Consider the following 14,882-nt stretch of genomic DNA (forward strand, 5'->3'; position numbering starts at 1 on the left):
TTTTTTGTAAATGAGTGAATATAGAACTGATTTTGAGAAGTGAAATTTATCATCCATTGAAAAATTATTAAAGTGTTTATTATCAATGACTAGCCTTTTTTTTTTCTCGAATTCTTTTTAATCTTTTTTTAACATAAAAGGCTTGATAGACCCATCCTGAACTAGTGAGCTCAAAGTTGCTCACTCACTATTCCAAAAAGTCATGGTTCGAATCTTTTGAGCCTATTATTTATAGTATCATGATCTATATTGATGATATTCTGTTATTTTTAAAAGATAGTTCAGCCCATAAACAACTCTTAGCCCAATTTTACTATTTGATCCAACAATATGAAATTATGATATCTGAAAAAAAGAGCTACTTGACCCAAATTTATATTAAATTTCTTTGAATGAAATTTGAAAATGAAATGTACTAAAGTGGACCTCACATTGCCTAAGAATTGCTCAAATTCTTAGATACAAATGAGGTAATGAACAGACCACAGCTGTAAAGGTTTTGAAGAAAATAGCTCAAAACCCCGCTATTCTAAAAATTCCAAGTACAGAAAAAATAATTCTCCAAATTGACGCCAATGATGAATATTATGGTGTTATTTTATTTGAAAAACTCAATGGAAAATGACAAATTTACAGTCATGTAAGTGGACATTTCAAAGAGTCTAAAAAATACTATCATATGATCTACAAGGAGATCTTGGCCATTAAGAATGGAATTAAGAAATTTGAGTTTCATCTTATCGACCATTGTTTTCTGATAGTGATGGACAATTCAACTTTTTCCAAAGGTCCTGAATTTCAAAAGTAAGAATCTTCCAGAACTACAATTATTGAGGGTCAAAAGTTGGTTTGATAAATATAACTATACTGTCAAACATATAAAAAGACATCTCAACCTCATCCCAGATCTCCTCACCAGACCACTGAATATTTCTTTACTCACTTTTCTTCAGACAATTCCTCTCATCTTTATGGCAGACTCCTTCAGCTTCTCTAAAGCTCAAATACCACAGTTCTTCATTCTAGCAACAGAAGCATTTCCACCCGGATGCACACCAACCATGACCCTGTCCCAAATTGTTAAATTTGCAAAAAACCATTTGTTCCATTTTCAAAACCTATCCAATGTCCTCAGACAATATAAAGACAACCAGACTCAGTTCCGTCTAGACGCTCCATTCCTCACAATTTTATGTTTTAGTCCCTCAGAGGACTTGCTCCTTGAAGAAAAATGGTTCTTATGGTACATGATTACTCTCTATGCCATTGGTTTTGAAGTTTCCAGCATACCTATGTACTATGTCCTAAATGACAGGAGCAATAAGAAAAAAATCATCTGGAACTTTCTCGAATGGTTCCAGCCAATTCCTCAATGGTGCAATGATCTAAAAAAGATCATCAATCACTATAGTCTGTGGCATAGATCATCAAACGATGGTAAGGAATTCTGGTCACTGTTCATCATGCATCGGTCTTTCTTTAGAAACCCTGAAGAGATACTCTGGACTCAAAATTCAGTCTACGAATACCTGACTTATTTCAAGTCTGTCACAACAAGAGACATCTCCACCTTCCTCAGAAAAAAAATTAGAGCCTATCTACATGAACTCAACCACTTTAAGCCTCAAGCTTAAATTTTGGAATCAACCTGATCCGAAGGCAAAACTTGAAGCAGTTCTGGACTACAGTTTAGAGATTTGGCAAGATTCACTAGATCCAATAGATATGGACACCGACACCAAACCCTTTGATGAACCTAGAAGCTCGTGAAAAATAAATTTTTATATGGCAAGGACATCGATTCTGATGACTTATATTATTATAATAATAATAATTTGAGTCCCAGTCAGAATTCCTTCTAGAAAAGAACTCTTCTAGACAGAACAAAAAGACACCCAGAAAATCCAAAATGAAACCTGTAGACTATTCTGGCTCAAGCTTCACAGTATGTAACCCGTGACAAATGCCCTCAGCAGACTATCTCTCTAAAGCTGAAAAAATATGTATCTGTATAATTAAATTTAGTTAGATAAGTCCTCTGTATAATTAATTTTAGTCAAATGAGTCATTTGTTTTATGTATGACCTAGTTAAGTACAAGTCATGTGCTTATCTAACTAGATTTTATCATCTTAAATGTCTCCACCTAACTATTAGGTAGACATGTGTTTGTATAAAAAGTTATTATAATAGTTCCAACTCTCCTCCTATAAAAAGGAAGCTTGGGTTTCATTTGGGGCATGAGTTACCAAAAGAATAACATTCCAGCTTTCTTATCTTATGGCTTTCTAAATTTCTTTTCCTCTCCTGAAAGTCGAGAATTCTATCTTATTTATATCATTTTCTACTGAGATATAAGTATACTCTACACTTGCCACTCTTAGTGGATTCTGTATATCAGAAAATATTAGTTCATCGATCCATTGTTACGATCCTCAAATCTAGTTCTGTATAATAATAAAGTAAAATAATAGATGAAATCAAATGTAAAAAGTTAAATAATGTATTTTTAAAGATATAAGAATAAAATTATTGTTTAATATAAATTAAAAATTAATAATAATTTATCCTTTCATTTTTTACCCTTTCACTTTTCAATGCATTCCTCTGACTTTTTATAAAAGTTGTGACTTGAAATCCAATGCTCAATATAATAGTAGTCTTTAAATTTTAATTTATAATATAAAATTTATTTATTTTACTTTAAATAATAATAAACTCATTATTAGCTTTACATTTAGGCAATGTTTAGGAAAAGGTTAGAAGGTTTTGTAAGACTCTAAAATTACTGGTTTGTACTTGGGAGGATTCATGTTTTCTAAAATGGACAAAAACTCAAATTTGCCGCTCAAAGGAAATTCAAATAAGTCAATTTTGAGTTTTCTCTCAAATTAACCCAAACTTTTTGATTTAAACCTAAATCAACTGGAATTTTGGCAAAAAAATAAAATAATAATTTTTAAAATTTTAACAATAAAATATCAATTTTATATTTTAAATATTAAAAAGTATTTATTATTTTTAATCAAACAAAAAAAAAGAAAAAAAAAAACAAAACATTATACCCAAAAAAAAAAAAAAAAAAAACTCACACCTTAATTCTTCTCCTCTCCCCCTACTTCCAACACTAGCGAGTTACACACCATCAATAGCGTCACCAAGTAATGACAATGGAGGTAGCAGGAGGCTGGAACTGCACAAAATGGCGTAATGGTTCCATGCCCCACAATAGAACCACACAGAATAACATAACGAAGTTTTTGGATTCCTAACACCTTTGTAACTTTGTTCATGTCATTAATGTTGACAGCATAATGACCCCACAACTTCTTCCTTTATGCCTCTATAATAGATCTCCTTATGGGTGGAGTTCAGGGTGTACATGGGTCTAGGGAACAACCTCCACAGGAGTTGGTTAATTATGTTGCCCTGATTAACAAGTTGGATACGCAAAGGGGAGATAATAAGAGTTGGTTTTACGCTTTTACTATTTCTGTGTTAACATTTTTCTGACACCACAGATTTTGGCATATAAATTGATTTACTTATCACTTGTGTTGTTAGAGATAGTGATAGGCATCCTTTGTCTACATTGGAAAATAATGAAGGGTGAACAGTGTTTACAAGCTCCTACTTCCCACATAAATTAGATTTGGATTGGTCGGAAATATTGGAGGGAAATCTAAAATGGCCTTGGCTTGACCTTTAGTTAAAACAATATTGAATGTTCAAAAGATGGGCACTTGGATTTAGGGCCTTTGGATTAAAATTCAGATTTAATTAATAATTTTTATAATTATTAATTATATTTTTGAATTATTTATGTACAATTATTGATAGTTTATAAACTGAATGTTTAATAACTGCTTGTGCCTATACCAAAGGTTGTATTGCTTCATAAATAACTTTAAAAGTACTGTAAATATTTGTTTCTCTCTAGATTTAACTATCTTTTGCTTATCCTCTTTTCTTCTTCTACTCTGCATAAAAACGTTCTTCTCTTTTACATGTTCTTGGAAGAAAATCTTGGTATTGCCATCTAGGTTTTCTGTTAGACTTTGTTTATCCTGGAAGAAATCTGCCATTAACCCAGCAACGGCGTATAATTTCCTTAAGGACAATGTTATCACATTCAAATTCTGTGTTGTATTTTCTAACATGTGTTTGTTGGTAACTATGGATGTAGGTCTACTGTAGAGTGGACCCGAGAATTATTGTGGATCTAAGTTTGTCTTTCTTTACTTTAGTTCTTTTCACCCCTTTCAAGAGTTCAAAAGCGGAGAAGTAAAAAAGAGAAGAATAGAATCAATTCACACAATCAAGAGTTACAAAGTCAGGTACCAGTAGTTATTTTGATGCTTACATAGTTACTAGGAGTGTTCATCAAACCTGATCAACCCATCAAGCTGATTAAATCGATTCTTAGCAACCCAAGTATCGGTCTTGTTATTTAAATTTTTACCTGTGATTTTTTATCTTAGTATCCATCACGTTGGTTTTCCTGAAGATGGTGAAAGCTTCCAAACATGTCATTTTAAGAGGCTTTCCAGTGGCAGTAGAAGTGTAATGAAAGGCTTGGCTCATACCAAGACCAACAATGTCGTCGTCATCATCATCAAAGAATAGCAATTGAAAGAAAGTGGTAGTGTCGGTGCCTCTGCAAACCGAAACCGATATTGAACTGATAAAAACCGAGTCTCTCGCTGTAATCCCTTCCAAAGTTCAGTGTTGGCTTGAAAGTGAAAACCAATAGCATCGGTTCGGTTGAGCATTTACCCTCTAACCCCGTTGACCCAAACCGTGTATAGCCCTAATAGTTATAGTAGAGCTATAAATTTCTACTCCAATTTCATCCATAAAATTAGAAAAATTGCAGTTAAAAAAAAAAAGAAAGAAAGAAATCACAAGATAAGATACATGTTAGAGATATAAGATACCATAGGCCTGGACACTGGTCTGAGCCAATTCCAGAACGGAACCAGCAGCTTAAGCCTGACCAACGGGTGAACCAAATCCAAACCTGTTTTGTGGTTTCTATCAATTTCAGTTTCCAGTTGGTTTCAGTCCGGCTCAATTTCAATTTGTTTTTGATGGTTTCAATTTTGATTTGAAAAAGATTTGGTCTCTATGACATCGCCACCTTTTAAAAAAACAATGGTTTGAATTGCAATTGAACCAGTGGCTCAAACCACCAGTTCCGGTCTGGTTTCTAGGTAGAGGGACCGAAACAGGCTCCCTTTAGCCGGTCCAATTCCGATTCACGCTCTTGAACAGTTGAGTGTTGACCCAGGCTATCAACCCTTTGCCCGGTCTTTTCAAACAGGCTAAAGTAACCAAATTCAGGAGAAATTGGCTCAAGTTGCGGGCCATAATGACATCTAAATGCCCAAAGTTGCCTGAAAACTCTTTATTGAACAAGCCTCAAAATGTACAAATGCATTAATTGAAGGTATGCACAACTCGTCAACTGGCAGTAACATACAAAATAACAAATGACAAACAAAAAGCAAAACATTATGGGTCAAGGATTTTTATTATACATCGGGAGTTCCAGGAACAATAGGCGATCTGTGGCTTCTACTGATGGGTAGGTGAACGTAAACCTCATGAACTTCTTGTTTACAAACCTCGTCTCTATCTCTATCTATAGCGTAGCATATGTAAACAGTGTCGATCACGTTGTCTAGCACATGGATAAAGAAGCCCAGCACCACTATCAAAAGCACCCATGCAAGAACAGCTACAAAGTATGAGTCAACCCCAAGATTGCTCACGCCCTTCAAGATGGCACAAACCTGTTAAAACAAAAAAAAGAATCAGGAAAATAAGAAAATCTTAAGAAGATATAAGCTCTTTATTTCGTCACCAAATGAAAGATAGCAGCAACATGCAAGTTGAAAGAAACCATGGCTAAGAAGAAGTAAAACAAATGCGTGGGTTCTTGCAAGTTACAATTGTCTACTCATATGGTAAGGATTAAGAATTTAATCATAAAATAGCTATATTAGGCACAATTATTAATAAAGAATAACAGTAACCATACTCTCTCCATATATTCATTGGCGTAAAGGCTAAGGCATGAGGAATCTGTTTCCATTTATTATAGTTATTCTCTCTCATATTCTCTCTTATGGCTATTTAGTTGGCACCCAGGATCCGAGATGCAAAACCAATCTTCCTAATCAACTAGTTAAATATCAAATTTTATCAACTTCCATTTTGAACCAGTAACTCACATGGATAATAAATTTTAAAAGAAATACTAACCACAATTGCATATATTGCTGAGAGGACAAAGGCAATTCCAGCCAACAAACGAGATGAGACAGTCTCCACGAAAACGGCAGAGAGAAGATTGCGTTTTAAGAGCTCATATGTCATTCTTGCAGAGGTACAGTAGGCTTCACCAGTTATTGCCGCAAAGTTGATTGTGAACTTGTTAAGAAAATCTACTGCTGACAGTAATGCATTAACACAACACCGCAACATAAGGTTCACCATCCCAGGAATATCCTCTTGTCTTGCACTATCAACAGCAGCCCGCACCATACGAACAACACAAATAAGTAGTCCAGATAGGCATACAGTTCCAGAGGAGGGGCCAAATGCATTTCTGCAAGTGTTTAGAACACATGAAAAACATGAACTTGACATGATTGTGCTTGTGCGTCTCTAAGCATACCCAGAAATACAGGTATCAAGGATGACATATTATTGAAAGCGATAAGAGGACAAGAAGTGGTAATAAGGAATCAAAGTTAGACCACTCTAAAAATTACAAGGACATGGAACAGTATGCAATAAGTCTGTACTTAGACCACTACTTCAAGAGGACGAAAATCATAAGAAAAGGTCCAAATATAAACACTAGTTCAGTAGAAAGAAAAAGCTTATTGTTAGCTTGGGGCCTAGTTTAAGTGGTTATGTATATATATGTAACATCCATGAAGCAGTGGCAGTTGTTGATCTTACTTTAACCACAACTGCCTTGCAAAATACTTGTCCTGCCAACATCACCTAGCTTACTGGACAAGAAGGGGTCAAAGCATGTTTAAGGCATCAATGAATGCTTATTCCAGGATAGAATACCTGAAGCATGTTAGATGGGTCAGGACATATTGCCATAGCCTATGAAGGCAGCACAAGAGACCTTGCTTCAATGTAACTGGAATTACTCTCAAGCTTAGTTTTCCAGACAATACTTTAGTTTCATAAGTACATCTGTCTCCAACTCCTTAAATTGATATAATGGAGAAGGAATATGTGTGCCCAAGTCTACCAAAATCTAAATGTCCTTTATATTATCAAGTCATATAGTAGGACTAGACAATAATTCATTCATTCAAACCTATAGATAATATCTCATCACCATCAAGCATGGTAAATAAATTTTAGAAGATATATGTTAGACAATAGCGCAATTTAAAACTCGAAACTGCTCAAAATATTTAGTAAATAATCAAAACCACCCAAGCTGTACTCTCAAAACATTCAATCTCAAAACAGAAACTTAATGGAAAATAAGTTAATCATCATCTAACACAATAAGAAAAATGCAAAGAAGGACCATCCTACATCAGCAACATATGGCACAGCAAAATCAAAACAAAATTGTTTGGAAATCTACAAACTGAAAAAACTGAGGATGTTGAAGAGAGGAAAAGTTATCAGGTCTTGTGCCAAAGAAGATTTAAAGTGCAACAGATTCACTAAATAGGTCAAAGGGTAATGGAGTTAACGCCTAGAACCAAGCATGAAATCCACTGATGCAATTACAAACAAAAGCATTGTTGACAAGTAAGCAGAGAATGAAAATTTGTTATACATCCATAAAAAATGAAAAAAAATAAAAAAATGAAAAAAGAGCAAAGGAAAGAGTGGAGATAACAAGATCGCAATTAGAGAGAGAGAAATTACATTGTGAAATGTTATCTAATTGGAGGTACTGCTATCTTCACTCCAGCCACTAATGCAAAAACTTAACTTCTGTTTGGTAGAGGAAAAATAGTGGAGGGGGAGGGAAAATGGGACTTTAGGGCTCACATGTTAAGAAGCAAATTTGTGGGACCCTATACCCATTGTCATCCCTCTCCCAAACATAGCCTAAAGTTCTTCCATTGGATGTTCCTTGAAATAAATGAAAACTAGGAATAACAACGAGGCGGGTCAGGGGCAACAGGCTGGGTTAGGGGAGGGAATCGCTCCTCCTGTCCCCACCTCATAGGAGTTCCGGGTTGGGGCGGAGCATTCCCCGTTGGGGTGCGGGGTGGGGCAAGGCAGGGCGAGTTTTCCCATGGGAAATTTTTTTATTTTTTTATTTTAATTTATTAGTATATAATATAAATTTATTTATTAAAAAATAAAATATAATTAGAAATACAAGTTTTACACATTATTTTAATAATACATTTATATATTTTGTTAAAATTATAATATTTAAATATATAAATATATAAAAATAAATTATTTTTTAATAAAAAATAATAATATATTACTGTGTAGGGCTGGTTACAAGATTTCGGGGCGGGAGAAGGTCATCCTGTCTCCGCTCCGCACTAATCGGGGTTGAGGTGGGGTCGGGGAAAATTGATCGGGTTCAGAGAGGTGCAGATCAAGTTCGGGAACTTCTGCCATCTCTAATGAAAACCACCACCAATCAGCACTTAGCTCATTACAAACTCATTAGACCTTCAATGCTAAGTAGCATTGGCTAAAGGTAAACAACCTAAGCTCACAAATAATTTTGAAAATCAAAATTTATAAGGATATGGTGCAATCCACAAGTGCTTAAAAAGTACACACAATGTGCATGTAGGACCATATCCCTGCTATCAGTGCACAATGTGCATAAACATAATTGACAGCATTTGGAGGAAATTGAGCTGATATACGTAATCCATGTGACAATTACTAAAAGCAATTGACAAACACTATGATAGTCAGCAAACAATCGTTTGGCATTAATCAGCCGCCATTATATACCATACAGTCCATACACTAAAGCCAACTGCCAAAAGTTCTGAAAACAAGTATACACCCAACGTTCTCTATTCTCCAAGTATACTCCTAAAATTCTAAAAGATCCTTTCGAAAAAGCATCATGTAATTTCGTGCTTCATCACATACAGGAAAAAGTTTTTTTTTCATCAAATAGATACTTGTGGTTTCGCTCTGTTACCCAGTCTCTCTCCTGTTTATGGCATGCTGACTTGAAACCCACTTGATTTAATTACGGATGACTAATGGCATAAGACGGAACAAGGGACAAAGTATCAGCTCAAAACCACAGGTTACCCATTTGATGAAAAATAAACTTCAATAAAGCCCAAACCACATCATACTTACTTGAAACTATCCCAATTCTAAAACAGAATCAAATAAACTAGTAGAAGAAAATGTTCGGTGCAACCATATAAACCCGAAAACATTATGTAAGTATGCATATGTTAAACAATACAAAGATGCAAAAGCTGGAAATCACCTCAAAGAGCTTCTAATACTCCTCTTAGGAGCTGAGTCTTCCTTTGTGAAGTACCACTGAGCAATAGTCCCACTGATCACATAAACCTGAGCTTCGATCATTACAGTCAAAGACCACAGCATTGTAAGAATTGCCAATGCATAGTACGCAGGCACCCAACTATCCTGCTTCCAAACACAAGCATACCCAGCACTGGATTCCTTTGGCACAATTTTCCCATTATGCCTTGAAAACACCAAAAACACTATAATTGGAGCATAATAAACCACTAAACAAAGTGTCAATAACGGTAACGCCACAAATAAGCCCAAATTCTTAGAAAGTGCATCGGAGGCAACCCCAATTATCATCACAGTCAACTCAATTCTATGCCAATTAACCACAAAAATCCACACAATGACCCCAATAACCAAGAAGACAAAAACCAGCACCAAAATCCTATAAACCAACGGGAATACATCGCTGCAAGAAGAGCTAACTGTGCAGGCAACGAACCAATAAACATTGAAAAAGATGGGAATAACGACAAAGAAGGGAAGCGAGATGTACACAATCTGCTTGGTGTAATGATTGAGCAACAAAAGCAAAAGAAAGCAAATGGGTGCACTCAAGATCAAAGTAATTACAAGACTCCATATCAAAGCTTTCCAAACACCAGAATTCGACGAACTCAAAAGGTAATAATACACATGAGTTTCGAAAAAACCATCAGTGGACGAAGACAACGAGTCCTTGACGCAAGAAGTTGAGTTGAAGTCGTATGTATAGGAGGAAAGCCTGAAGTAATTTTGGTTTCTGTGGAAAATAGAGAAGATTCCAAAAGCGAAAGTGCAAATAACAAAGAAAGCAAAGAGAATGAGAAAGGGAAGGTCCTTGAAGGTTCTGATACCATAATTGTAAGAGATCTGTAGGTACTGGTTAGGGTCGGATTCATCTGGGAGGGGTTGGGTGGCTTCTTCGATAGGAGGAGGGGAAGGAGAAGGAAGAGAAGGAGAGAAAGTGGGTTTGGAGAGGAGAGGCTCTGAGGGGGAAGATGAGTCGAAGAAAGAATTGGATTTGTCGGTTTCCTCGTTGCTGCCCATTAGAGGGAATAGGGTAGACGGAGGTGGAGGTGATAGCGGTGGCGGTGGTGGTAGTGGGGGTCGGGGTGGTGATTATGGTGGCGACAGGGGTGGGAGCTTCTTGGCGGTGGGCTGTGGTTGACTGACAACTCAGCTGGTATGATGGTCGGTTTTTACACAGTGCAAATGATGACTATTTTGGAGTGCGTACTCATGACTGAAGAGACCATAGTTATCAAAACCCGCCGGGGCATGACTCAGCAAGAGGGAGTTAATGGTCAATTAGTAAATTAAATTATTAAAACATCAATTATATATAAATTAATTATATATTTTATTATTAATAAAAATAAATATATTTAATTTTTCTAAAAATTTAATATTTATTAAATTATTTTATAAATAAAATATTAAATAATATTAGAAATATAATATCAAATAATTTATTTTTATAAAATATTTATATATTTTATTAAAATTTAAATTACAAATATTATATGATATAAAAAATAAATTAATTTTATTTAAATAAAAATCAAATAAATTCTTATTTTTTCTGTCAAACTAAATATGTCAAAATTAAATTTTGAACTAAATATTTATTTAAATAAAAATCAAATAAATCTTTATATTTTCGGTTCAAGTTAAATAAGTTAAAATAAAATTTTGGGTTAAATAAGGTTATGCAAAATCTTATTAAGATCAAATAAAATATTAAAAATAATAATTTGAATATTAAATAATTTTTTATAATTTTCTTTAATTTCTTTTTTTTAAAATTTTGTTTTAATTAAAAATAATAAATAATATTTAATATCTGAAAATTAAAAAAATATATTATTTATTATTTAAAAATAATATTTTATTATATGAGGACTTCTTCGATTTTAATTAAAAAGTAAATATTTTTATTTGGCTCAAATTTTTTTTATCTGTAACACCCCTGATTTTTTATATATTATTATTGGGCTTCGTGTAGGTATCCTCAATTCGCGGAAATTCGACAGTTGTCCGGATCTGTGAATTTCCTACTGAACAGACCGAACAGTCTCCGAATTGGATCGAGGTTTTGGCTACCCCACCATTGTCAGGCATCCCGAGCGCGTTCCTGAAATCGGAATCGGCAAAGGTAAACCCGAACCTTGCTTTTTCGTAATTTTCTAGTGCTTAAATAGGATTAAAAATCCATAAAATATTCGTGGTAGCTTAGAAAATTACGATTCTTTTTGCAATAGCTTAGTAATATTTCTAAGGACCGCGAGGCAGAGTTTTATAATTTTTAGAGCTTATTTGAGCAGTTTTTGCAAAAATGATCAATTATAAGGACTAAATTGAAATTTTACATATTGTGATGAATGATTGATTTAATGGGCCCAAGAGGGGCTGTGTGACGTGATTGAGTTGTGGATATGTGGATATAGAAGTGTGTTTTAAGCCCTTTTGCAGGTTGGGTAGGTCCTAGGTATAGGGAGACTCTGCGGATTTTCTGCAATTAGGGCGTATTTGGTCTTTTTCCTTGTTTGTATGGAGTCAAATTTATTAAATGATTGTAATAAAATTGTCAGTGAGCAGATGACCTTCTTCCTCCGCCGCCTCGGTGACCACCACAAGTCGTGAGTAGAATATTAATTTTAATTGTAATTTCGATATTATTATATGTTCAGCATGCCCATGCATCACTTATATGCATATATTTATGTAGTTAAACTCTAGGCACGATTTTTGATGCATTGATAAATGTTAAAGTGCCATGTATGTTGTTGTGGTAATTTGGAGCAGCGGTGTCGTGCGTTGGCGTGCGTGTGATGTGGTGTGGACTATGGATAGGACGGGTAGACACGGCTTGAGTTCTTCAGGACCGGTCCTTCGGGTAGACACGGCTTGAGTTCTTGGACCCCGATTTGGTATTTAAGTGGAAGTCCGAAATGAGTTCTTCACTGCACGAGTTGGATTTAAGAGAGTCAGATAGGATCAGCTCCCATATATTATGATTGATGTTACAGGGTGCGTGAGTGCTCCAAATTACCTTTTTGATGTTATGATGTGAAAATGATGTGGATGTTGCATTTCACTCTACAGGGTGCATTAGATTTAGAAAGTTATAGAGATTATGGTTAAAATTGATATTTTACTCTCTGAGTCGAACGCTCACTCCTGTTCAATATTTTTTTCAGGCTACAGGAGGATTTTATTTTTGGTTAACCTGCTTTTCTCCTTCGCAGGTTGTTTATCAATATTTGTGTAATTTTATTTACTCCTAGAATTTCCGCATGTGTTAGAAGTATTTATTTGATTATGGTCTGTAATATTATTATCATGTTGGACCTGTAAACATATAATAATATGTATGTTTGATGGATTGGATGAGGGAGCTGAGCTCCCATTTATTTTTATGAGGATATGAGTATGTGGAGGGTGAGCTGAGCTCCCCAATTGAGTATTTATTATGTTTACAGGTCGGGTGAGTCGAAAACTCCCCGTTGGAAAGTCCATTTTATGGCCGGACTCTGTCCGTTTGGTTTCTTGAAATTGGGCCCAAATGGGCCTTAGAGTTGGGTTAATGAACAGTTAGGCTTACTACGGGCCTCGGGGGCTTTAGGCTGGCCCAGGTCCTAGTGCCGGTCCGGCCCATAGGTTGGGTCGTGACAAATGTGGTATCAGAGCTTAGGCTCCAGATTCATAGGGAAAAATCATCTAAGTGTTGGGAAGAGTCTACTACGAGTCACATGCGGAGTATAGGATTCTGTTTCGTCTTTTCCTGTAATTCTTTGTTTCTAGATTCTACGTTATACCTCGGGAAATATAAGATTACCTCAGTTAGTGTCTTGATTTTCGTGGAGTACATAGAAATGTGAAATAGAGTTAGTAGACGTGTGAGGTCTATCATGAGGATACGTACTCCAAGAAATGTTATATTTTTGTCAGTATGGGTTTAAATGGTGTGCCCATTTCGTAAGGCACGAGTACATAAAAGTGAGTCTTAAAAGTACAGTTGCCTAGATAAGGATGAGGATACCACTACTGGCAGTCATCAGTAGATGACCCAGTCAGAATAAGTGTGTGATAATAGAAGATTCATGAGAGATAAGAAATTAGGAGACCTAGTCTATCAGGACGTATCGTAGTAACTATACAATGTTCTCGATGTCCGCTCTGTAGTGCAGATTCTGATGCAGGACATGAGATTATTGTGTAGAGTCTGCGTGCATCCCCATGGTGCTCCATAATGAGGGTGTTTGAGATGACTTTTTGGTACGATTATGCGTAGCAGTTACGTATTTGCAGAGGAGTTGGGAACTCTTGGTTAAGAGTCTAGAGTTAGAATATTGAAAGGTCACAGTTGGGTGATAACTAGAGTCAGTGACTCAGTTACCCCAGCATGAGCTAGAGTTACATCAAGAGTTGCCAATGCACTGCAGGTTTGGACTAGTTGCAAAGTAAAAGTGACACCTATAGAGTGAGACCATCTAGTCTTCTGGTATGGAATTTTGGATGATTTTTTGCGAGAATGACGCGTTTTGCTTAGAACTTAGTGAGAATAGGATACCTTGTGTGTATTAGCAAGATGTAAAGTGCAACCCTACTACCTAGGGAAGGTCGAAACTATGAATTGATGATTTATAGAGCTATGATATGATAAAAGAGTCATTAACTTGACATGGTTCTGGCAAGGTGGTAGATGTAGTACCTTTGTTGCAGCAAGTTAGGATATAGTCCTATCTTTTCAGAATGGATCGAAGGTTATTACTGATAATGATGACTTATGGAATAGTGTCCCAGATGGGACTGTAGAGTGTGGTAGAGAGTAGTTGGCTCGGGTATCCTGGAGAGGATACAAGTTCCATTATAGGAATCATATATAATCAGATCATGATGGATGTAAGTCCTTTGAATTGGATGACAGGTTTGGGTGCCCGGAATCTTAAGTTTTGGCTAGTTGAGTAAACATGGAAAATAATAATTATAATAGTGTTAAGAGTAATAAATTAGCGAAGATAAATCACAGAAGGCCAATGGATAAAGAAAGTGCAGAATAAAAGTTTGGACAATTGATTGCATATGCAATATAATCTAAATGCTAGTGGAAGTACTAGCTAGAGTGGTCAAAGGACCAAATCTGAGTATACAGACATATGATAACGCGATAGAGACTCAAGATATAGTTAGCAAATCGCTATTATGTTAGGAAAAGAAATGAAACCAGGATAGAATAGTCAAGTTCTATTTTGGGTAAGACAAAGGAAATAAATGAAAGGACAACCTAAAGAGCGCATAATAAAAGGAACAAAGTTAAGATATAGGATAGGCTAAGCGTTATTCTTGGCAAGGAGAATGACAAGG

At 35.5% G+C, this 14,882-nt stretch overlaps 1 protein-coding gene across 1 annotated transcript; it reads right to left on the reverse strand.

Annotated features, from left to right (window-relative positions):
- Nucleotides 1-5,382: 5,382 nt before the first annotated feature.
- Nucleotides 5,383-10,756, reverse strand: LOC110639228 (uncharacterized). Its single transcript, XM_058141318.1, has 3 exons — nt 9,481-10,756; nt 6,267-6,612; nt 5,383-5,794 (listed from the first exon to the last, which is right to left on the reverse strand). Exons 1-3 carry the CDS (start codon nt 10,560-10,562, stop codon nt 5,534-5,536), a joined length of 1,689 nt encoding a protein of 562 aa, XP_057997301.1. The 5' UTR covers nt 10,563-10,756; the 3' UTR covers nt 5,383-5,533.
- Nucleotides 10,757-14,882: the final 4,126 nt, after the last annotated feature.

Source organism: Hevea brasiliensis, unplaced genomic scaffold (genome assembly GCF_030052815.1).
Source record: "Hevea brasiliensis isolate MT/VB/25A 57/8 unplaced genomic scaffold, ASM3005281v1 Scaf1, whole genome shotgun sequence".
NCBI lineage: Eukaryota > Viridiplantae > Streptophyta > Magnoliopsida > Malpighiales > Euphorbiaceae > Hevea > Hevea brasiliensis.